General features: G+C 43.0%; 2 protein-coding genes across 5 annotated transcripts in view; one reads left to right on the top strand and one right to left on the bottom strand.

The window, feature by feature from the left end:
• Positions 1-2,559: 2,559 nt before the first annotated feature.
• Positions 2,560-18,098, top strand: dnajc3a (DnaJ (Hsp40) homolog, subfamily C, member 3a). 2 transcript variants are annotated; one of them, XM_014172932.2, is made up of 12 exons: positions 2,560-2,622; positions 6,585-6,692; positions 6,857-6,981; positions 7,177-7,251; positions 9,222-9,374; positions 9,542-9,723; positions 9,850-9,969; positions 12,217-12,322; positions 12,455-12,578; positions 16,626-16,758; positions 16,873-17,021; positions 17,576-18,098. In XM_014172932.2, exons 2-12 carry the CDS (start codon positions 6,626-6,628, stop codon positions 17,719-17,721), a joined length of 1,380 nt encoding a protein of 459 aa, XP_014028407.1. In that variant the 5' UTR covers positions 2,560-2,622; positions 6,585-6,625; the 3' UTR covers positions 17,722-18,098.
• Positions 18,099-19,815: 1,717 nt separating this feature from the next.
• Positions 19,816-24,744, bottom strand: part of uggt2 (UDP-glucose glycoprotein glucosyltransferase 2) — a 42,430-nt gene continuing 37,501 nt past the window's right edge. For all 3 annotated transcript variants that reach the window (XM_014173383.2, XM_014173384.2, XM_014173385.2), the window contains 4 exons: positions 22,820-22,934; positions 22,528-22,644; positions 21,371-21,554; positions 19,816-21,018 (listed from right to left, as the gene is read on the bottom strand). In XM_014173383.2, the coding sequence (XP_014028858.1) occupies positions 20,996-21,018; positions 21,371-21,554; positions 22,528-22,644; positions 22,820-22,934 (439 nt within the window). In that variant the 3' untranslated portion in view covers positions 19,816-20,995. The remainder of the gene's footprint in view (positions 21,019-21,370; positions 21,555-22,527; positions 22,645-22,819; positions 22,935-24,744) is intronic.

Here is a 24,744-nt window from a genome sequence, read left to right as displayed (position 1 = left end):
GTGTCAACAGAACTCACAGAGGGTGGAGAGAGCATAAGACCAAGACCAGCAGTTAGACTAGGAGCATTAGGAGCAGCAGCAAGACACCCTCCAGTTTGAACACGTATGTGTTGTGACCTGCTCTTGTGGCCTGCAGTTTGACATTTGTAAAAAAAAAAATACATTAAGCTCTTTCTATGAGACTGACCAGGTGAAAGCTAAGATCCCTTATTGATGTCACTTCTACACTTCAATCAGTGTAGATGAAGGGGAGGAGACAGGTTAAAGATGTTTTTTTAAGCCTTGAGACAATTGAGACATGGATTGTGTATGTGCCATTCAGAGGGTGAATGGACAAGACCAAAGATTTAAGTGCTTTTGAACTGGGTGTGGTAGTAGGTGCTAGGCACACTGGTTTGTGTGTGTCAAGAACTACAACGCTGCTGGGTTTGTCCACACTCAACAATTTCCTGTGTGTATCAAGAATGGTCCACCACCCAAAGGACATCCAGCCAACTTGACACAACTGTGTGAAGCATTGGAGTCAACATGGGCCAGCATTACATTTACATTTACATTTAAGTCATTTAGCAGACACTCTTATCCAGAGCGACTTACAAAATGGTGCATTCACCTTATGATATCCAGTGGAACAACCACTTTACAATAGTGCATCTAAATATTTTAAGGGGGGGGGTTAGAAGGATTACTTTATCCTATCCTAGGTATTCCTTAAAGAGGTGGGGTTTCAGGTGTCTCCGGAAGGTGGTGATTGACTCCGCTGTCCTGGTGTCGTGAGGGAGCTTGTTCCACCATTGGGGTGCCAGAGCAGCGAACAGTTTTGACTGGGCTGAGCGGGAACTGTGCTTCCTCAGAGGTAGGGGGGCCAGCAGGCCAGTGGTGGATGAACGCAGTGCCCTTGTTTGGGTGTAGGGCCTGATCAGAGCCTGAAGGTATGGAGGTGCCGTTCCCTTCACAGCTCCGTAGGCAATCACCATGGTCTTGTAGCGGATGCGAGCTTCAACTGGAAGCCAGTGGAGAGAGCGGAGGAGCGGGGTGACGTGAGAGAACTTGGGAAGGTTGAACACCAGACGGGCTGCGGCGTTCTGGATGAGTTGTAGGGGTTTAATGGCACAGGCAGGGAGCCCAGCCAACAGCGAGTTGCAGTAATCCAGACGGGAGATGACAAGTGCCTGGATTAGGACCTGCGCCGCTTCCTGTGTGAGGCAGGGTCGTACTCTGCGAATGTTGTAGAGCATGAACCTACAGGATCGGGTCACCGCCTTGATGTTAGTGGAGAACGACAGGGTGTTGTCCAGGATCACGCCAAGGTTCTTAGCACTCTGGGAGGAGGACAAGGGAGTTGTCAACCGTGATGGCGAGATCATGGAACGGGCAATCCTTCCCCGGGAGGAAGAGCAGCTCCGTCTTGCCGAGGTTCAGCTTGAGCTGGTGATCCGTCATCCACACTGATATGTCTGACAGACATGCAGAGATGCGATTCGCCGCCTGGTTATCAGAAGGGGGAAAGGAGAAGATTAATTGTGTGTCGTCTGCATAGCAATGATAGGAGAGACCATGTGAGGATATGACAGAGCCAAGTGACTTGGTGTATAGCGAGAATAGGAGAGGGCCTAGAACAGAGCCCTGGGGGACACCAGTGGTGAGAGCGCATGGTGCGGAGACAGATTCTCGCCACGCCACCTGGTAGGAGCGACCTGTCAGGTAGGACGCAATCCAAGCGTGGGCCGCGCCGGAGATGCCCAACTCGGAGAGGGTGGAGAGGAGGATCTGATGGTTCACAGTATCAAAGGCAGCAGATAGGTCTAGAAGTATGAGAGCAGAGGAGAGAGAGTTAGCTTTAGCAGTGCGGAGAGCCTCCGTGACACAGAGAAGAGCAGTCTCAGTTGAATGCCCAGTCTTGAAACCTGACTGATTAGGATCAAGAAGACAGCATCCCTGTGGAACGCTTTTGACAGCTTGTAGAGTCCATGCCCCGACTAATTCAGACTGTTCTGAGAAGGGAGTGCAAGTCATTATTAAGGTGTTCCTAATGTTTTGTACACTCATAAGATATTTGTATTGCTGTGAAGCCTTAAACTCTAAAATACACCGTGAAGGTATTAATCAATGGTCAACTGTTTTTCCAATGTACGCTTTGTATTGCATCCCATGTCCTGAAATGTTTTTTATATGTGAATAAAAGATCACAAACATTGATGATCATACGTTCCAATCATTCATAACCCTACCTAACCTAAATTGTACTTGATGTCCACTGAACCCCCATATCAATAAGCATCACCATCAGTTTAGGCTACAGCAGAGACAAATATTTAATTGTTGGCTGAGCCTTCTATTCAAAACCGTGACTGAACTTGCCTACAGCTAGATAACTGCATTTTCATACCAGCCTCTGGCCCTTCACTGAATGACACGCACCTACTGCTGACTTTTGTGCTGCCGTGGCTCGACTCTGTTGAACGAACATTGGGGGGCGGAGTTTTCCAACAAATGGCCCAATCAGAGCAACCCACGACCGGTGGACCCGCTGTATGTCTGGTTGGTTAACTGAGTAACGTTAGCTGTCATCTAGCTAATATGGGACTGTCAAGTGTTTCGTGAGAGTTTGAATTGTCGTAGGTAGTATTTTCCTTTATTTCTAAGAACTATAGACAGTTTACAGTATGGTTGCAGTAATCCCAGCTGTGCACAAAATTTTAAGTTATGTTCCTTTTCTTCTTGTTTTGATTGACCTGCGATACGAAGGTAAGCCTTCTCAGACAATGGATTTCAACCTCTGTTTTATTACAGTTATTCTACCAGGTCCAGTAACCTGCCCTACAGACAGCTACAAAAAGTATACTAGCTAGTAGCTAGCTACAGTAGATAACTAGCTAGGTTGCCGGTTTGAGTTTCACGGGAGATAACCGTTAGCTAGTTTGTAAGGCTAACGTTAACTAACAACTGCATGTGCTTCATGCATTCCATCATTTGCGAACATACGATACGTTTGTTTGCTAGCTAGGTACCTGGCTTGCTAACGTTACACCACGGAGTTATATTTACATGGCAACAATGTTGCCACTTTCACAGCTGCCTTAAGGTGCTTTTAGCAACCTGGGTGTATTTACACAAACAGTCAAATCAAATTTTATGTCACATACACATGGTTAGCAGATGTTAATTCGAGTGTAGCGAAATGCTTGTGCTTCTAGTTCCGTCCATGCAGTAATGTCTAACAAGTAATCTAACTTAACAATTTCACAACAACTACCTTATACACACAAGTGTAAAGGAATTAATATGTACATACAAATATGAATGATGGCCGAACGGCATAGGCAAGATGCAGTAGATGGTATAGAGTACAGTATAAAGCTATGAGATGTGTAGTCAGTGGGAAGCCAGAAGTTGAAATACACTTATATTTAAACTTACTGTACTGGTGGGCAGGACTGTTGGTCATTATGACGGGGGGATTTGATACAAATGATCGTATTATCAAACATACTTTCCAAACGTGGGTCTGTTGTATACCCATGTCCTCTCTGCTTACCTCATGCCAAAATCAAAGTACTGCACATGCGCCATATGTGGACAGAAATACTTGACTTGTGGGGGACTTTTAGACTCAAATTCCCTCCGCATAAAAACCAAACGGAAATGGTTCAGACCCACGTTTGGAACGTGTTTTAATAATACGATCCTTAAGATATTGTCTCAAATACCCCCTCATAATAACCAACCGTCCGGCCCACCGTCCAGTGAATTGAGATGGGATTGTTTTTAACTAGGGGAGAATGACTGCCCCCTCTCATTGAAGCCATGGTAGTTCTAGGCCGACTGCTGTACTGCAGGCATTGTCAGCAGAAAACAGGATTCCCATTATAGTGAAAGGAAAATTGCATTCTTAGTGGTCAGTCTTCCTGTAAATAAAACAAAAATGTTTCGGAGACAATCATGGTACCAATAATTGCTTCTAATACACAAGGTGTATGTCCTTGAACTGATTGTTTGAAAATAGCATACAGAAGTGTTAAGGATAATTTAGTTGCTAATGGCAGCCTGCAGTACCCCGATGGGCCTTCAACTTGAGTTACTTAATGAGAGGGGCAGCACTGAGCTAGCCTGCAACACCACTTCCTGGAGTAGCTCAAGTTGTGGATGTAAATTCTTCCATGAGATGCCTTCTCACAAATAAAACAATGAGACAGATATTTCACCGGCTGTATAAATGTGAAGCATCCGCTTACCGTTTCCACTCATATGGTAGTGAGAGGAAGCCCAGTGGCCGGCAGTGGGAGAAGATGGAAAGAGATGGATTTTGTCTGCCATTCTGCAAATTTTCTCATCATTGAAACATTTGATCTCAATACAGTTTTCTGTTCTCAAAACTAAAATCTGTTGTGAACTAAGCTTTGTAGACTTTACCATTTGCCAAAGTTTAAACAATGGTGGTGTTCAGGAGTGCAAAGGTGAATTGCTTTATTGCACACCTGCACTTGGCAGGGTGGGTGTTCCCTAATGGAAATATGCATATGCATGCTAGAACGCACCAATAGGATCTTGCTAGCTCATGCTTGGCTCTGCCCACCTCCTTGCTTGTTCTGCCCTCTGACTCATTTGTTTCCAATTGAAACGACACGCGGTGGTTTCTTTGTTATACAGTGAGGAGAAAAAAGTATTTGATCCCCTGCTGATTTTGTACATTTGCCCACTGACAAAGAAATGATCAGTCTATAATTTTAATGGTAGGTTTATTTGAACAGTGAGAGACAGAATAACAACCAAAAAATCCAGAAAAACACATGTCTAAAATGTTATAAATTGTTTTGCATTTTAATGAGGGAAATAAGTATTTGACCCCTCTGCAAAACATGACTTAGTACTTGGTGGCAAAACCCTTGTTGGCAATCAGAGGTCAGACGTTTCTTGTAGTTGGCCACAAGGTTTGCACACATCTCAGGAGGGATTTTGTCCCACTCCTCTTTGCAGATCTTCTCCAAGTCATTAAGGTTTCGAGGCTGACGTTTGTCAACTCGAACCTTAAGCTCCCTCCACAGATTTTCTATGGGATTACGGTCTGGAGACTGGCTAGGCCACTCCAGGACCTTAATGTGCTTCTTCTTGAGCCACTCCTATGTTGCCTTGGCCGTGTGTTTTGGGTAATTGTCATGCTGGAATACCCATCCATGACCCATTTTCAATGCCCTGGCTGAGGGATGGAGGTTCTCATCCAAGATTTGACGGTACATGGCCCCGTCCATCGTCCCTTTGATGCGGTGAAGTTGACCTGTCCCCTTAGCAGAAAAACACCCCCAAAGCATAATGTTTCCACCTCCATGTTTGACGGTGGGGATGGTGTTCTTGGGGTCATAGGCAGCATTCCTCCTCCTCCAAACACGGCGAGTTGAGTTGATGCCGAAGAGCTCCATTTTGGTCTCATCTGACCACAACACTTTCACCCAGTTGTCCTCTGAATCATTCAGATGTTCATTGGCAAACTTCAGACGGGCATGTATATGTGCTTTCTTGAGCAGGGGGACCTTGCAGGCGCTGCAGGATTTCAGTCCTTCACGGTGTAGTGTGTTACCAATTGTTTTCTTGGTGACTATGGTCCCAGCTGCCTTGATCATTGACAAGATCCTCCCGTGTAGTTCGGGCTGATTCCTCACCGTTCTCATGATCATTGCAACTCCACGAGGTGAGATCTTGCATGGAGCCCCAGGCCGAGGGAGATTGACAGTTCTTTTGTTTCTTCCATTTGCGAATAATCACACCAAATGTTGTCACCTTCTCACCAAGCTGCTTGCCGATGGTCTTGTAGCCCATTCCAGCCTTGTGTAGGTCTACAATCTTGTCCCTGACATCCTTGGAGAGCTCTTTGCTCTTGGCCATGGTGGAGAGTTTGGAATCTGATTGCTTCTGTGGACAGGTGTCTTTTTTATACAGGTAACAAGCTGAGATTAGGAGCACTCCCTTTAAGAGTGTGCTCCTAATCTCAGCTCGTTACCTGTATAAAAGACACCTGGGAGCAAGAAATCTTTCTGATTGAGAGCGGGGTCAAATACTTATTTCCCTCATTAAAATGCAAATCAATTTATAACATTTGTACGTGTTTTTCTGGATTCTTTTGTTATTCTGTCTCTCACTGTTCAAATAAACCTACCATTAAAATTATAGACTGATCATTTCTTTGTCAGTGGGCAAACGTACAAAATCAGCAGGGGATCAAATACTTTTTTCCCTCACTGTAACTAAACCACCTTTGGCCATCTTAACCGACTTCATTTAGCTTCAATGCGCTATTGAGTCTTCACATAGGAATGCATGGTGTCACGTGATTGATGGCAGTCATTGTATTTAACATCTGGCTTCCAATGGACTGTTTTTGTGCAACCTAATACAATTGAAAACAACACGAGTGTATGTAAATACACCCGAGTTGCTAAAAGCACATACTTTAATCATTAGTGGAGTAGCTAGCTAGCTACTTTGTATCAAATCACAAGGCAATAGAAGACTAGCTACAAGGTGGAAATACTGTAATATGCACAAATTGTGGTTACTTACATTTTGGATGACATTCTCCTTGGTTTCAGGGGTATGTGGCAAGGATGAAAGTTTGGGGAACCATTTGGAGATGGGGAAGAAACTCCTTGCTGCTGGACAGCTGGCTGATGCACTCTCTCACTTCCATGCTGCTATTGGTCAGTACTGAAGGGTTTATATTGCTGACAGTAAAATCAAATGGAATTTTCATGTGTACTTTTTAGTAAAGTAGAAAGGGTTTTATGATTCATCATTTTGTTTAATATATAGTACAAATAATATATTTCTTGTTTTGCCATTGCCTGTGTTTGATCATGCTCAGATGGGGATCCAAAGAACTACATGGCCTACTACAGGAGAGCTACAGTCTACCTGGCCATGGGAAAATCTAAATCTGCTCTGCCGGATCTGAGCAAAGTCATTGAACTCAAACCAGACTTCACATCGGTGAGTCCACTGTCTACTTTAAGTAGCAGAAACATAAGAGGATGAGTGTTTCTTACAGTTTCAAGGTCAGTGTATGCTTGAAATGTTGATTAACAGTAGTTTAATGTCTTTTTAGACTAGAGGAAGACTAACTAAAGTTAATTTCATTAAGAACCACTGCAAACACGCTCTTATCGCCTCTCACTCTTCCAACAGGCAAGACTTCAGAGAGGCAATCTACTCCTGAAGCAGGGGAGACTAGATGAAGCAGAGAGCGACTTTAAGAAAGTTGTAAGTAATGCCAACATACAGTAACAATCTCACTGGAAGTGACTTGCAGTGGTGGAAAAAGTACCCAATTGTCATACTCGAGTAAAAAAGTATTTGGTTTTAAATATACTTAAGTATCAAAAATAAATGGAATTTCTAAAATGTACTTAAGTATAAACCATTTCAAATTCCTTATATTAAGCAAACCAGACGGCATAATATTATTTTTGTTATTTATTGGTGGATAGCCAGGGGCACACTCCAACATTCATTTCCAAATGAAGCATTTGTGTTTAGTGAGTCCTCCAGATCAGAGGCAGTAGGGATGACCAGGGATGTTCCCTTGATAAGTGTGTGAATTGGACCAGTTTCCTGTCAAAATGTAATGAACTTTTGGGTGTCAGGGGAAAATGTATGGTGTAAAAAGTGCATTATTTTCTTTAGGAATGTGGTGAAGTAAAAGTAGTCGAATATAAACAGTAAAGTACAGATACCCCCAAACTACTTAAGTTGTACTTTAAGGAATTTTTACTTAAGTACTTTACACCACTGGTGACTTGTTCAATGGCAGAATGTAAGGAGTAGCAGCCAGGAGATGTCAGTATTGACCAGTGGAAACAGCTCCATCTACAGAACATCCCACGGGAATTATTTTTCTTCTTCAGATCAACCTAATGCACTTGCACTAATGTAGATACTGGTGTTGTTGTTTGCCATATTCATTGGCAAAAAGCCTAAGGCTAAGATTTAACAATGCCTACCTGAACAGAAATAAGGATAATGAAATGCAGTTATGAAATTAGATGTCCTGGTATTTTTATAATTTATATTAGACATATTCAATAAGCCAAATTAACATTGGAAATGTGAAATTGTGTTTAGTAGGACAGACAATGTACAAACCAAGCTTAATTGGATGTCTAGTCATCTCTCCTCTTGCCCATTGGGGATAGTTTTCAGGTGCTCATTTTTAAGGATGAAGAGTGAAAATCACTGATAGATTTTCCATTAGTATTACCATTTATGCCCGAAGCCTCATAACATTGCCAGAAGACAGAAATGCCCTTGCAGTTGTATGTTTTTAATGATTTGACTCCATTAAGTGGTTAGGTATTCTAAGGTAGGTATACGCAGTGGAAATCTTGAAGTAGTCTAATTCCTCTAGCAGTAGAGTTTGAATGTCAGTCACTTGTCACCTTAGGTATTGTCCTGGGTCTGCAGCCCCTTGAGCCCTTGTCATTTACACATCCTTCTTCAGATACAGGGAGGGGAAGCAATAAGGAACCCTATGCAAAATAATGTGCTTTATTACAATGTAGAATAGCAGGATTGAGAGAGTCTGTGTTTTTTGGTTGGCTTAAAATGAAGTATTCAAGGACACTTCCCAGGTGGCTTCCCGGACAAAATGTAATGCTGCTTTTTAAAACGCTAGTAGATTTTAAGAGACCGCTCAAGGTGTGGAAAGTTCCATAATTGAAGTCAACTATCATGCTCCTGGTGTTGCGTGGCACTGAGTCATAGTTGGAGGGCAATATGCATTTTGACCTGTACAGTTTTATGTGTGCCATATTTTTGCCAGTATGTTGTCGACAACTCGGGCTAGAGGTGCACGCGCTCCTGCTGCTTCAGCAGTTTATTACACAGGCAAGGTGTAACGCATCACATTTATTCATCACTCCCCTGCTAGAGCTGAGCTAGCAGGAAATCCTAATAGGATAGCCAAGTCTATTTGTAAAGTGTGTCCCATTAACTAAGATTGCTATCATGGCGATGATGACCACTATGCTGGTGAATAATGGGTTCAGGGATCAGGACTGTAAGTACAGGGAGGAGTGATGGGTAAAGCTTTTAAGAATGAACGTTATTTGAAGTGTATTTTCAATAGAGGGTTCATTCTTTTCAAGGAATGTTACTTTTTTCTAGTAAATAGGCTGTAGTATCTGGTGTGCTTCCCTTTTCTGTTGGTTAAAAGGAATTGCTCTATCTTCCAGCTCAATTCGAACCCTAGTGACATAGATGAGAACGAGGCCCAAAGTCGGCTCATGAAATCTGATGAAATCCAGAGGTGGGTGACTCAGTCACGGGCTAACTTTGACCGCAAGGATTACATCACCGCTGTGGCCCACCTGGACCTAATTATTGAAGTGAGTGGCACACCTGACTCAACTCCTAATGTCAGAGATAAAGCACGTCTTGCTAATGCACTATGATCTGTGGCTGTTCTTCCTGAGACTAGATGTCACTGTCATCACTAACGGAACATTATACCAAATGTGTTGACACGTATTGAGCTGTCCTGTTTCCCTGCCAGACGTGTGTGTGGGACGTCAGCTCCAGAGAGCTGCGGGCAGAGTGCTTCATCCAGATGGGAGAGATGGGCAAGGCCATCAGTGACCTGACGGCTGCCTCCAAACTGAAGAGTGACAACACCCAGGCCTTCTACAAACTCAGCACCATCTACTACCACCTGGGAGACCACGAAATGTCCCTCAAGTAAGACTGTCCGTGAATGTGAGATTAACACACACGGTACTTTTGGACAAAGCTGCATCCCTAGATGTAATTCATTGAGAGGATACCTGACTGGTTCTTCTGGTTCTGTTTCCTCTCTGTCTCCAGTGAGGTTCGAGAATGTCTCAAGCTGGATCCAGACCATGAACAGTGTTACAGCCACTACAAACAAGTGAAGAAGCTCAACAAACAGATCCAGTCTGCAGAGGAGTTGATCCAGCAGCAGAGGTGCGTCCCTGTCTGTGCGTCCCTGTCTGTGCGTCCCTGTCTGTGCGTCCCTGTCTGTGCGCGCCCCCCCGTGTGTCTGCGGGCCCCCCGTGTGCGCCTGTCCCTTTGTGTGTGCGTTTCCCTATGCGCCCGCCCGCGTTTCCCTGTGCGCCCGCCCGCGCGCGTTTCCCTGTGCGCCCGCCCGCGCACGTTTATCTGTGCGCCCGTCTGTCCCTGTCCCTGTGCGCGTCCGTCTGTCTGTGTGTGTGTGTGTGTGCGCGCGCATCTGTCCCTGTGTGCCCGTTTGTCCCTGTGTCCCTCTGTCCCTGTGTGTGTCTGTTCGTGTCCCTGTCTGTGTGTCCCTGGCCGCGCTCGTGTGTGTCTGTCCCTGTCTCTGTCACTGTGCGTACATGCGCCCCTGTGCGTGTCTGTATGTGTGTCTTTCCCTGTGTTTTGTCTGTCCCTGTCTGTGTGTGTGGGGGTCTGTCTGTCCCTGTGTGTGTATTTATAATATACCCTTGGATCAGCAGAGAACACATCCATTGTAGATACTGTGTGTATCCTATAAATTATTTATTTCTCCTCATACATATCCTCTCCCCCAATAAGCTATTAAAAGCAGACTGTCTCTCTAAATGGATCTGACATCACATTTAGCATCATCAGCTACTAGAAATGCAGATGGAGTCATACAGTACCAGTCAAAAATTTGAACACATTCATTCAAGGGTTTTTATAGATGTTTACTATTTTCTACATTGTAGATATCAAAACTATGAAATAACACATGGAATCATGTAGTAACCAAAAAAGTGTTAAGCAAATCAAAATGTTTTATATTTTCTATTCTTCTAAGTAGCCACCCTTTGCCTTGATGACAGTTTTCCACACTCTTGGTATTCTCTCAACCAGCTTTATGAGGATTGCTTTTCCAACAGTCTTGAAGGAGCTCCTACATATGCTGAGCACTTGTTGGCTGCTTTTCCTTCACTCTGCAGTCCAACTCATCCCAAACAATCTCAATTGGGTTATTGTTGAGGCCAGATCATCTGATGCAGCACTCCTTCACACTCCTTCTTGGTCAAATAGCCCTTACACAGTCTGGCGGTGTGTTTTTGTTCATTGTCCTGTTGAAAAACAAATGATCGTCCCGCTAAGCGCAAACCAGATGGGATGGTGTATCACTGCAGAATACTGCGGTAGCCATGATGGTTAAGTGTGCCTTGAATTCTAAATGAATCACTGACAGTCACCAGCAAAGCAACATCACATCACGTCCATGCTTCATGGTGGGAACCACACATGCAGAGATCATCTGTTCACCTTATCTGTGTTTCACAAAGACATGGCGGTTGGAACCAAAAATCTCAAATTTGGACTCCAGACCAAAGGACAGATTTCCACCGGTCTAATGTCCATTGCTCGTGTTTCTTGGCCAAAACAAGTCTCTTGTTCTAATTGGTTTCTTTGCAGCAATTTGACCATGAAGGCCTGATTTACAGTCGATGTGTCTGTTACTTGAACTCTGAAGCATTTATTTTAGCTGCAGTCTGATATGCTGTTAATTCTAATTAACTTATCCTCTGCAGCAAAGGTAACTCTGGGTCTTCCTTTCCTGTGGCTAGTTGAGAGCCAGTTTCATCATAACACTTGGTTTTTGCGACTGCACTTGAAGAAACTTTCAAAGTTCTTAATGTTCTAGACTGACTGACCTTCATGTTTTATAAGTAATGATGGACTGTCGTTTCTCTTTGCTTATTTGAGCTGTTCTTGCCATAATATGGACTTGGTCTTTTATCAAACAGGGCTATCTTCTGTATACCCCCCTACCTTGTCACAACACAACTGATTGGCTCAAAAACATTAAGAAGGAAAGAAATTCCACAAATGAACTTAACAAGGCACACCTGTTAATTGAAATGCATTCCAGGTGACTACCTCATGAAGCCAGTTGAGAGAATGCCAAGTGTGCAAAGCTGTCATGAAGGCAAAGGGTGTCTATATAAAATGTTTTGTTTAACACTTTTTTGGTTACTACATGATTCCATATGTGTTATTTCATAGTATTGATGTCTTCACTATTATTCTACAATGTAGAAAATAGTAAAAATGAAGATAAAACCCTTGAATGAGTAGGTGTGTCCAGACCTTTGACTGGGACTGTATGTCTGGGGGTGTGGTGATATTCTCGGAGTAGGTTGTATAAAAGTACAATTCTAGTGGCAAGACGTCACTAAGACTCCTATTTTACCCCAAACCCACGTGTAGGTATGGAGATGCAGTGAGTAAATACGAGTCCGTGATTAAGACTGAGCCAAATGTTCCCCAGTACTCGCACCATGCAAAGGAGCGCATCTGCCACTGTCTGGCACAGGTATGACTATCTGTCTAATGTAGATTTGACGGGACAATAAACCTTTTTTTGAATTACAAATGAAATGTAGATGTGTATTTTGACTGGGTTTGGTTTTGTAGTTTGAGCATGTCCCTTTGTGTCCTTGTTCAGGAGCAGCAGGATGTAAGCAGAGCCATCACAGTGTGCAGTGAGGTCCTTCAGTCTGACCCTCAGAATGTGAATGTGTTGAAAGACAGAGCAGAGGCCTACCTACTGGATGAACAGTACGAGGAAGGTAATATCTAATTCATTTGTAATAATTGAATGGCGTTACAGTGCATTCGGAAACTATTGAAACCCCTTGACTTTTTCCACATTTTGTTGCGTTACAGCCTTATTCTAAAATGGATGAATTCGTTTTCTTCCCTCTATCTACATACAATACCCATAATGACAAAGCAAAAACAGTTTTTTAGAAATGTGTGTATTCATGCAGTTGGAGTTTACATACACTTAGGTTGGAGTCATTTAAAACTTGTTTTTCAACCACTTCACAAATTTCTTAAACTATAGTTTTGGCAAGTCGGTTAGAACATCTACTTTGCATGACAAGTAATTATTCCAACAATCGTTTGCAGACAGATTATTTCACTGTATCACAATTCCAGTGGGTCAGAAGTTTACATGCACTATGTTGACTGTGCCTTTTAAACAGCTTGGAAAATTCCTGAAAATGATGTCATGGCTTTAGAAGCTTCTGATAGGCTAATTGACGTAATTTGAGTCAATTGGAGGTGTACTTGTGGATGCATTTCAAGGCCTACCTTCAAACTCAGTGCCTCTTTGCTTGACATCATGGGAAAATCAAAAGAAATCAGCCAAGACCTCAGGGGAAATAAAATTGTAGACCTCCGCAAGTCTGGTTCATCCTTGGGAGCAATTTCCAAACACCTGAAGGTACCATGTTCATCTGTACAAACAATAGTCTAAACACCATGGGACCACGCAGCTGTCATACCGCTCAGGAAGGAGACGCGTTCTGTCTCCTAGAGATGAACGTACTTTGGTGCGAAAAGTGCAAATCAATCCCAGAACAACAGCAAAGGACCTTGTGAAGATGCTGGAGGAAAGGTACAAAAGTATCTATATCCACAGTAAAACGAGTCCCATATCGACATAACCTGAAAGGCCGCTCAGCAAGGAAGAAGCCACTGCTCCAAAACCGCCATAAAAAAAGCCAGACTACGGTTTGCAACTGCGTATGGGGACAAAGATTGTACTTTATGGAGAAATTTCCTCTGGTCTGATGAAACGACAAAAATAGAACTGTTTGGTCATAATGACCATCGTTATGTTTGGAGGAAAAGGGGGAGGCTTGCAAGCTGACAAACACCATCCCACCCATGAAGCACGGGGGTGGCAGTATTATATTGCGGGGTTGCTTTGCTGCAGAAGGGACTGGTGCACTTCACAAAATAGATGGCATCATGAGGGAGGAAAATTGTGGATATATTGAAGCTGATGTCTCAAGACATCAGTCGGGAAGTTAAAGCTTGGTCGCAAATGGGTCTTCCAAATGGACAATGACCCCAAGCATACTTCCAAAGTTGTGGCAAAATGGCTTAAGGACAAAGTCAAGGTATTGGAGTGGCCATCACAAAGCCCTGACCTCAATCCCATAGAAAATGTGTGGGCAGAACTGAAAAAGGGTGTGCAGAGCAAGGAGGCCTACAAACCTGACTCTGTTACACCAGCACTGTCAGGAGGAATTGGCCAAAATTCACCCAACCATTTGTGGGAAGCTTGTGGAAGGCTACGTGAAACGTTTGACCAAAGTTAAACAATTTAAAGGCAATGCTACCAAATACTAATTGAGTGTATAAACTTCTGAACCAATGGGAATGTGATGAAAGAAAAGCTGAAATAAATCATTCTTTCTACTATTATTCTGACATTTCACATTCTTAAAATAAATTGGTGATCCTAACTGACCTAAGACAGGGAATTTTTACTAGGATTAAATGTCAGGAATTGTTAAACACCTTAGCCAAATACATTTAAACTCAGTTTATGTAAACTTCTGACTTCAACCTGACCTTTACGTAAGTATTCAGACCTTTTACTCAGTACTTAGTTGAAGCACCTTTGGCAGCGATTACAGCCTAGAGTCTTCTTGGGTATGACGCTACAAGCTTGGCACACCTGTATTTGGGGAGTTTCTCCCATTCTTCTCTGAAGATCCTCTCAAGCTCTGTCAGGTTGGATGGGGAGCGTCGCTGCACAGCTATTTTCAGTCTCTTCAAAGATGTTAGATAGGGTTTATGTCTGGGCTCTGGCTTGGCCACTCAAGGACATCCAGAAATTCTTCCACTTAAGAATGATGGATGCCACTATGCTGCATAATTGTTGTTGGTACCCTTCCCCAGATCTGTGCCTTGACACAATCCTGTCTTGCGAGCTCTACGGACAATTCCTTCGACCTCATGGCTTGGTTTTTGCTCTGACATGCACTGTCAATTATGGGACCTTATATAGACAGGTGTGTGTGTGTGCCTTTCCAAATAATGTCCAATCTTTTGAATATACCACAGGTGGACTCCAAGTTGTAGAAACATCTCATAGATGATCAATTGAAACCGAATGCACCTGAGCTCAATTTCCAGTCTCATAGCAAAAGGTCTGAATACTTGTAAGGTATCTGTTTTTTATTTTTAATACATTTGCCAACATTCCTAACCTGTTTTCGCTTCATCATTATTGGGTATTGTGTGTCGAAAAGGATTTAAAAAATATATACATTTTAGAGTAAGGCTGTAACTTAACAATGTGGGGAAGGGGTCTGAATACTTTCCGAATGCACAGTGTGTATATAGTGCTTTTTCAAGTGCTTAAAGCACTTTTACATAGTATGGGAGGAACGCACCTCTAAGTGCATCTGACCTTTTCCTGACATGGATGAGTCTCTGTCCATACGACATGCCGATCAGTGGAATCTTGTCAGGTTTGCTGTTCAACATTGTCTTGGCAGTTGTTTTTTTGGAGTGGTGTTGAGGCTTGTAGACTGAATTATTCTGAAGGATGAAAGTAGAGGGCACTGTTTTACTATTGGAGTAACATTCATCTGTAGTCTATGAAAAACAATTATTTGTTAGACACATTGCTACTACAATAAAAAAAAGATGGGAGGAAAAGATGGTACATAACTTTAAGTTTTCTGTTCAACAGTGATTTAGTCAGCTCAAAGTGATGCAATATTATTATAAATGCAGAGGGAGCAATTTCCCCTCTGATCTGGACCCTAGTAAGCAAAACCTGGAGTGATATACAGCTCTGCTGCCTCCCAGGCTGCACAGCCACTCGTTAATCAAGCCGCTAGCAATTCAGTGGTGGCAGAGCCAACACACTCAAACACAGGCTCAGTGGTGCCATCTGTACCGGTCCAAATGGAAGGGACCTTAACACTTTGCCAAGTCTTACCTGTGGTCTCTGGCTCTGGAGTAGTGTTGCTACAGTGTAGGTGTGTACTTCCAAATCCTACTGCTACGTTAGACCAACAATTCTAACTACAAATCGTTGAAAGGCTAGTCATGGATGTAGACTTGAAATAGTACATTTAGACAAGGGTGCTAACATTTTTAAAAGGAGGAAAGTGTGAATGGTATTGTTCCAAAACAATCAGGTGATTTAGAAAGCTCCCTCTTAGCCTCGGAGGAGGCATGTTTTTGTGGTGAGTCTTTGCGGTGTATAAATAGCGTGGATGTGTGGCTGCCTGCGATGTGGCTCAGGCAGCTTCCATGTAGCCACAGGCGATCTGGGCAGTCAGAACTGCGCGCTCTACCCGCACCAGGGCTCCATCTCCTAAACACCAGCCTAGCAACCGCAGGGGATGTTGACTGGGCAGCAGAGGAGGCGTAAATTGTCATTAAGGCACTTTATCTGCTTAGGCGTGAACTCCGAGAGCGGCGGGTGGGTGGTAGCATCACAGACTCAGTCATGTGGGCTTTTAAACTGTCAGGCTCCACAGGGCGCAGTAAACCGCAGCATCTCTTAAATCCTCCCTCCTCTCACCCAGCCGCCCGCCCGTCCGCCTCACAGAGTACGGCTGCCTTCAACCACCACACGCCACCTTCTAGTCCACACAGGCTGCTAGAATCGATGCACAGAACACTGAACTTAAGATGATTGGGTTTACTCCATGGCTAGACAGCGTATTATGTAGACCTGGTTAATCACCAGAACTAGACTTCGGTACTGCAAAAATAATGGAGGTATTGTACAGACCCCCCCAATTTAATACACACGTATTACAGGTTATTTATGGGGGTTTACTCTCTCTCTGCAGCTATCAAGGACTATGAGACTGCCCGTGAGCACAGTGAGAATGACCGGCAGATCAAGGAAGGGCTTGAAAAAGCACAGCGCCTCCTCAAACAGTCCCAGAAGAGAGACTACTACAAGATCCTGGGAGTTAAGAGGTGCATTACAAACCGCTATGCTGGTCGGGACTGGGGTGCTCTGCTAGTCATAGCTCATGTAGAACACTGTATAGTAGAACGGAATTGTATTACCTCTGTTTGACCCTGTCGCAGGACTGCCCAGAAGAAGGAGATCGTAAAGGCCTACAGGAAACAGGCGCAGCAGTGGCACCCAGACAACTTCCAGGATCCTGTAGAGAAGAAGAAGGCAGAGAAGAAGTTCATTGACATTGCTCAGGCCAAGGAAGTGCTCACTGATCCAGGTAAATGTCCTATGGGCAGAGCTTACTCCCCCCTCAGCAGCTGTTCACTAACCAGATGTCAATGAAGGCTGAAGCAGACAGATGTATAGGGTCAGATAACCCAGAGTTCATTCACCACTCTGTACAGATCCAAGTTCTCTAGTGCATTTTCAACGCAGCAGAAATGTTTATCCTTCATCTACCAGTCAATACTTTCATGACATTCTATATAAAATGTCACTTAGTATACTTCTAGGATTTATTTTTGCGTACTGTATGTGTCACCCTCTTTGTGCTAGATGGTCAAACCTTCAATTTGTGCTTTAGTTGTATTGATTTAGCAGTACACTGGTTGGGAGGACTCAGTGCTGTCTACCTACCTGTTCAATTAATATCAAATGGTGTCTCCTGTCATATGGATGAAAAACCAGCCACCTGTCAAATATGCATTGGGTTCTCAACTGCTCTCAATCTTGTTGTTTCAAAGTGGTCTTTCAGTTTCAAAACGCTGAATGCCTCCACTCAGCCTGTTGTTGCTCTGTTAACATGCTGTGTCTGGCTGTGTGCCTGTACAGAGATGAGGCAGAAGTTTGACAATGGCGAGGACCCCATGGACCCAGAGAGCCAGCAGGGTGGACACCATCACAACTTTCACAGCGGTTTCCAGGGCTTTAACCCCTTCAGCTCCGGACAGTTCAACTTCAAATTCAACTACCAGTGAGCCTTAAGAGAGGAGCTTCTGGGTATTCATCCAGTATGGTTGTAGCTTAACCTCTCTCTCGTTCAGGGAGAGCACAATTACCTTCATGATGACGTGTCTGAGACAACTTGACCAGATTAAAGATGTCTTTGCTGTTGAATGATACGTTTTTGGAGCTACATTCTCTGAATCAACTCTATGAATCATTTTTTAATCTTTGCAGCAACTCCCATCTTCAGGGATCTCACCATTTGAGTTCTGGGTTAATTCCAAAGCGACTACACATTTGTGGTGTACACTGAAAATTGGTATCCATTCCTGATGTGTACATAGATACTATTTTTATATGAATGGAGTCATTGCGAATTGTAAATAAAGATCTATTTATGCTTATATTATCATGGCATTCCTTGTAGAATTCAGTAATGTCCCATTTATACATTCACGGTGCCTTCAGAAAGTATTCAGACCCCTTGATATTTCCACATTTTGTTTCGTTATAGCCTTTATAAAAGGGATTAAATGCATGTTTTCCCTCAATCTACACACAATACCCAATAATGACAAAGCAAAACAGGATTTTAGAAATGTTTGCTAATTTATTAAAAATATAACACTTAAGTATTCAGCACCTTTTGGCAGCGACTACAGCCTCAAGTCTTTTTGCGTATGATGCTACAAGCTTGGCACACCTGTATTTGGGGAGTTTCTCCTTCCATCTGGCCACTCTACCATAAAGGTCTGATTGGTGGAGTGCTGCAGAGATGGTTGTCCTTCTGGAAGGTTCTCCCAGCTCCACATAGGAACTTTAGAGCTCTGTCAGACTGACCATTGGGTGCTTGGTCACCTCAATGACCAAGGCCCTTCTCCCCTGATGTGCTCAGTTTGGCCAGGTGGCCAGCTCTAGTAAGTCTTGGTTGTCCCAAGCGTATTCTTTTTAAGAATGGAGGCCACTGTGTTGGGGGAACTTCAATGCTGCAGAACATTTTTGGTACCCTTCCCCACATCTGTGCCTTGACGGAATCCTGTCTCAGAGCTCTGCAAAAAATCCCTACGACCTCATGGCTTGATTTTTGCTCTGACATGCACTGTCAACTATGGGCCTTATATAGACAGGTGTGTGCCTTTCCAAATCATGTCCAATCAATTGAATTTACCACAGGTGGACTTCAAGCTGTAGAAACATCTCAAGGATGATCAATGGAAACGGGATGCACCGGCGCTCATAGCAAAGGGTCTGAATACTTATGTAAATATGGTGTGTGTGTATATATATTTGCAAAAATGTCTAAACCTGTTTTCGCTTTGTCATTATGGGGTATTGTGTGTAGATTGATTTGTTTTTAAATGTAATACATTTTAGAATAAGGCTAATGTAAAACATTTGGAAAAAGTTAAAAGGTCTGAATACTTTCCAAAGGCACTGTAAATGAACTGCTCAATATACAAGTGCTGACTGTAAAGTGTACAACGTGCTTTTAAATCTCTCCTTTCTCCCGAAGTGTGCACTTCTTGAATTCTCCCACGCTGCGGCAAAAATGGATACGCTGGTATCCTGGACACGCCTAGGCCACCCACTGGAGGACAAGTGAGAAGGGTAAAACCAAAGATGGTGGTATATAATATACGTTCCCTGCCTTTTGAGTCAGTATCGAAAACAGTTATAAATTACAAGGGTTGTAGCTGAGTCATGAATAGGTTACGTTGCAAAATAGTCTGCCGAGACACGAGTCGCTGTCTGAGCATTAGCAAACAGCGTCTGCTATATCACGGCATGTATCAACTCCTAGGACTGCAAAATACTCAACATGTTTTCATTGCGGGCCATAAAGAACACATTTTAATAGTGAATGTCCAACTCTAGCAACTTAGGCCTACGAGACTTTATGTAGGGGAAATGGCACGATACAGTTACACGTGATCTCAATAACCTAATTTTCTGTTTGTGGAGTGCAGAGACTGCAAGTAAATTAGAATGGGTTGTGATAACCAGTTTGAAAATATCAGAATAATGCACTTTCTCTCAGACAAGTAATATCAGAATTCATAAGCATATTCTGTACCTCTGCCAGGGCACACATCACACACCGACACGATGGCAGTTCATATACGTAATGAGGTTTTGGTAGCAAAGACATTTTATTCCTCACACCTGAAATTGACAAAGACAAGAAACACCTTCATTTGACACACAGTGAGGTGAAAAGCTGAACTTTTTAAGAGCAAGCTATTGGCTGTTAAGACAAGACAGTGACAGGTATAAAAGGAGTTTTGATAATGCATCAACACCTATTTCATTCCTGAGAAGATTTGCTGTACATTTCAAGGTATTGAAAAATGCAACATACTTTAACCAACAAACAAGGTATGTAAATAATGATAACTTAATAGTTTGAGATTGTACCTTACTGTGACGTACGTATATTTGCAAATGGATAGTGAAATGCTGAGATCATTGTCCTCCCAGTGATCACAGGAAAAGGAGTTCCCTATCTGGCAACAAAGCGTTTGTAGTGTTGCATCACTTGGCAGAGATTTGAAATGGTTGGTGAAGCAATCATTCAGACAGACGGCATTGTGGGACTCTCGGACCACAGTGTGTGTAGTGTTGATTACATCCCCTATACAGAAGAGAACATTAATGTACAGATATGAGCCATGTGAGCCCCCATTGCAATTGTTTGCAAGTAGTGCAAGAAATCAATTATCAAAATGTAACATTGTCTCCAAGCGCTGATGGGCATTTAAGTCAATGGCAATATCACACCAATCAATAACAAACTAAAAGGCCCATTACCAGCCTACATTGCCAGGCAATTTAGATGTGGCTTGGTGCTCGAAAATGCTAAGAATGTTGTCATAAAAATTCTAATGTAAGCTGATCTTAACAGAGCACAGAGAACCCAAAGTCCGCTTATGAATGAGCCGTATTCATTTGATTCTTTGCATACAGTATCAGTGCAATCATTTCAAATGTCTTTTACAGACTACAAATGGCTTTCACCAACAGTGACCTCTTAACCCTTTATACTTCTTTACATAAGAGAAGACCATGAAGCAAACTACTGTCCATAAAGTTTATATTAAACCATAAGAAAGGGTTACGTCAAATGATTTCCTTCGTAAAAAAAATAAAAAGATTTTCTCGTGTCCCTCTGTCTTTTCCAAGGGAGGGCGTAATACTTCTTGGCTATGTACGTTTGTGGGAAATGTACATCATCTTTGTAGTCTTCAAGCTTCATCGGAGAATTAGGTGCAAATATGCCTCTCTCCTCTTCAGCACTGTGGGCAGGTGCTAGAGTTCATCACGCTCGCTGCCTGGAAGTTAGACGGTGAGAAATGACTGCTGTTATCTGGTACAATTTAGACCTGTCAGGACATTGGGTTGTATTTGGTGTAACTGTAAATAAGTAGAGAAAACTACATAAAAAAAGCTAAAAGAAAGGGACAAAAATAAATGGATACACACATCCCACTGGGCACACACGGGTTGAATCAACATTGTTTCCATGTCATTTCAATGAAATTACATTGAACCAACGTGGAATAATGTTGAATTGGCATCTGTGCCCATTGGGATATAGATTGATATGTTCAGAGACCTCTCCTGTATGGGAGCAGCTATAACGGGACTAGAAACTGAGTGAGTCTTCTGACTCTGTATACTAACCCGTCTTCTCTGGTGAGGAGGAGGGTTCAGGCATCGGGCTCTGCGTCTGCGTTGCTCGGTCATTGTCTTTCTGCTCCTGGACGTCTCTCAGTAACTGTTTGATCTTGTTGTCGTACTCCACCCACTCAGGCACAATCCTCACGGCCGCCGACAGCTTGGGCTCCTTGGTCTTGGGGTTATTACACTGCAGATAACGCAGACAGACACATCAGTCATGACTTCTTCCACCAGAACAATGGACCCCCCCCCCGGTGTCTGCAGCTACCATTTAAAGCTGATCTGATTTCCTTCTCCATTAAAGAGACATTAGTCTTTCTCATGTATCAGTGGTGCCCAGTGGTGTCTCAGGGTCAGAAAATAGTATGCTTCACTTTCCAGTCATTGTGAGCCTGTCAGATATTCCCACAGCCAATTCTTCACTCTATACTCATAATTAGTTTAGGAGATGGGGGAAATAACACCAATTTCCCATATTTTCTACTGTCATCACAAAAACTTAGAGCCGATAAATGCCAAACACATTAGCATTACTGGATGGATGATAGAAGTTATGGAGCCTAAGAGGATATGCAATAAAACTGAGTCAAAATCATGGAGTTTACATAAGATCCACACTCGATAATGCATACTAAGGGTATTGGCACTTAGTATGAATTGCTCTTCCTCAATAAAAATGAATACGGGAGGTTGTTAGCACTTCTAAGTTTTACAAGATCTTGCGGAATAGACTAAGAAAATGATGGCCTCCTCTTTGCGCAAGTGGACTCACAGCTATAGTCCCAATGTGGACGTTGCTACGACTGTCAGGTTGTAACTGATAAAGCCACACTAGGACGGTCAACTGCTACTCTATAAAAATGTACTTTACTCGATATAATCCCCAACTAAACAAAAATAATAGGTTTTTTTTGCAGCTCACTGCAGTGGAATTGAATGTGTAAATGACACTTCTATTCTTGACTGTGTTAGCTGGTAAATATCAGCTAGGATTATTCTTGCTTCCTGCAGGGGTAGAGGATGGAGACTTCTATATCTCTGCTGCTGTTCAGGGGGGGGTGTTGAAGAGACATTTCCATCAGTAAGAGTATGTCTGGCATAGTAATGACATTCCCTTCCTCAGTCAGTCAGTCAGATAGATAGATAGAAAATAGACCCACCAGGTCAATGGTCTTGGCGGTGGTCTTGGATGCGCTGTCACACCAAGTCTCACACCAAAGCCACTCCTGGGGCAGGGACTTGATGGCCACCTGGTGGATCATGTTGTTGGGCAGGTCCTATCAGAATGAAATCAAACATTTACTCTACATTTCAATGAATTGTAATTAGACATTTACTGACGGAATTGTCAAAAGGTAAGCAGAAACAGATCCTCTGCTACGGGGATGTCATTGTAACTCAGTAGTTGTCCTGCCATTGAGACAGAGAGAAGTGTGTGATGTCCCCTCTCACCTGGTCCAGGTTGGACAGACTGTTGGGATCCTGGCTCAGGGCTTGGTACTGGCCACGCAGTCGGTCTCCTGCTGCTATCTTGCGGAACTTCTTCAGATCCACCACATACAGAGCACTGGACACAGAGAGAGAGGGAGGAGACTGTTTCATAACCGTCAAAATGCTTTGAAATGGATAACCCACCAAGAGGGAAATACTGCTATCATAAACCGAATCTAAATGTCCCAGTCATCCACAAGTGTATCTAGTGTAGCATGTTAACATACACAAAGGTGCCACGTACAGTGGCAAGAAAAAGTATGTGAACCCTTTGGAATTACTTGGGATTTCTGCATAAATTGGTCATCAAATTTGATCTGATCTTCATCTAAGTCACAACAATAGACAAACATAGAAAACGAATAACACACAAATGATTGAATTTTTCTTGTCTATATTGAATACATCATTTAAACATTCCCAGTGTAGGTTGGAAAAAGTATGTGAACCCCTAGGCTAATGACTTCAATAAAAGCTAATTGGAGTCAGGAGTCAGCTGACCTGGAGTCCAATCAATGAGACGAGATTGGAGATGTTGTTTAGAGCTGCCCTGCCCTTTAAAAAACACTCACAAGAAGCATTACCTGATGTGAACCATGCCTCGAACAAAAGAGATCTCAGAAGACCTAAGATTAAGAATTGTTGACTTGCATAAAGCTGGAAAGGGTTACACATGATCTTCATCAGTCCACTGTAAGACAAATTGTCTATAAATGGAGAAAGTTCAGCACTGTTACTAATCTCCCTATGAGTGGCCGTCCTGCAAAAATGACTGCAAGAGCACAGCGCAGAATGCTCAATGAGCAGAATCCTAGAGTGTCAGCTAAAGACTTACAGAAATCTCTGTGACATGCTAAAATCTCTGTTGACGAGTCTACGATACGTAAAACACTAAACAAGACTGTTGTTCATGGGAGGACAACACGGAAGAAGCCACTGCTGTCCAAACAAAACATTGTTGCACGTCTGAAGTTCGCAAAAGAGCACCTGGATGTTCCACATCGCTACTGGCAAAATATTCTGTGGACAGATGAAACTACAGTTGAGTTGTTTGGAAGGAACACAAAACACTGTTTGGAGAAAAAAAAGGCACAGCACACCAACATCAAAACCTCACCCCAACTGTAAAGTATGGTGGAGGGAGCATCATGGTTTGGGGCTGCTTTCCTGCCTCAGGGCCTGGACAGCTTGCTATCATTGACAGAAAAATGTATTCCCAAGTTTATCAAGACATTTTGCAGGAGAATGTAAGGCTATCTGTCCGCCAATTGAAGCTCAACAGAAGTTGGGTGATGCAACAGGACAACGACCCAAAACACAGAAGTAAATCAACAACAGAATGGCTTCAACAGAAGAAAATACACCTTCTGGAGTGGCCCAGTCAGAGTCCTGACCTCAACCCGATTGAGATGCTGTGGTCTGACCTAAGAGTGCAGTTCACACCAGACATCCCAAGAATATTGCTGAAATGAAACCGTTTTGTAAAGATGAATGGTCCAAAAATCCTCCTGACCGTTGTGCAGGTCTGATCCGCAACTACAGAAAACGTTTGGTTGAGGTTATTGCTGCCAAAGGAGGGTCAATCAGTTATTAAATCCAAGGGCTCACATACTTTTTCCACCCTGCACTGTGAATGTTTACACGGTGTGTTCAATAAAGACATGAAAACGTATAATTGTTTGTGTGTTATTAGTTTATGCAGACAGTGTTTGTCTATTGTTGTGACCTAGATGAAGATCAAATTTTATGATCAATTTATGCAGAAATCCAGGTATTTCTAAAGGGTTCACATACTTTTTCTTGCCACTGTACTTAATGTGCCATGACTCCCATCACAGATCATGACAGTCTAAATTAAATCTGACTCATACAGGAGAATTTATTGG

This window comes from Salmo salar, chromosome ssa25, assembly GCF_905237065.1.
Source record: "Salmo salar chromosome ssa25, Ssal_v3.1, whole genome shotgun sequence".
Lineage (NCBI taxonomy): Eukaryota > Metazoa > Chordata > Actinopteri > Salmoniformes > Salmonidae > Salmo > Salmo salar.
Note: the sequence above shows the minus strand (reverse complement) of the source record. Positions and strands in the feature narration are given on the sequence as shown.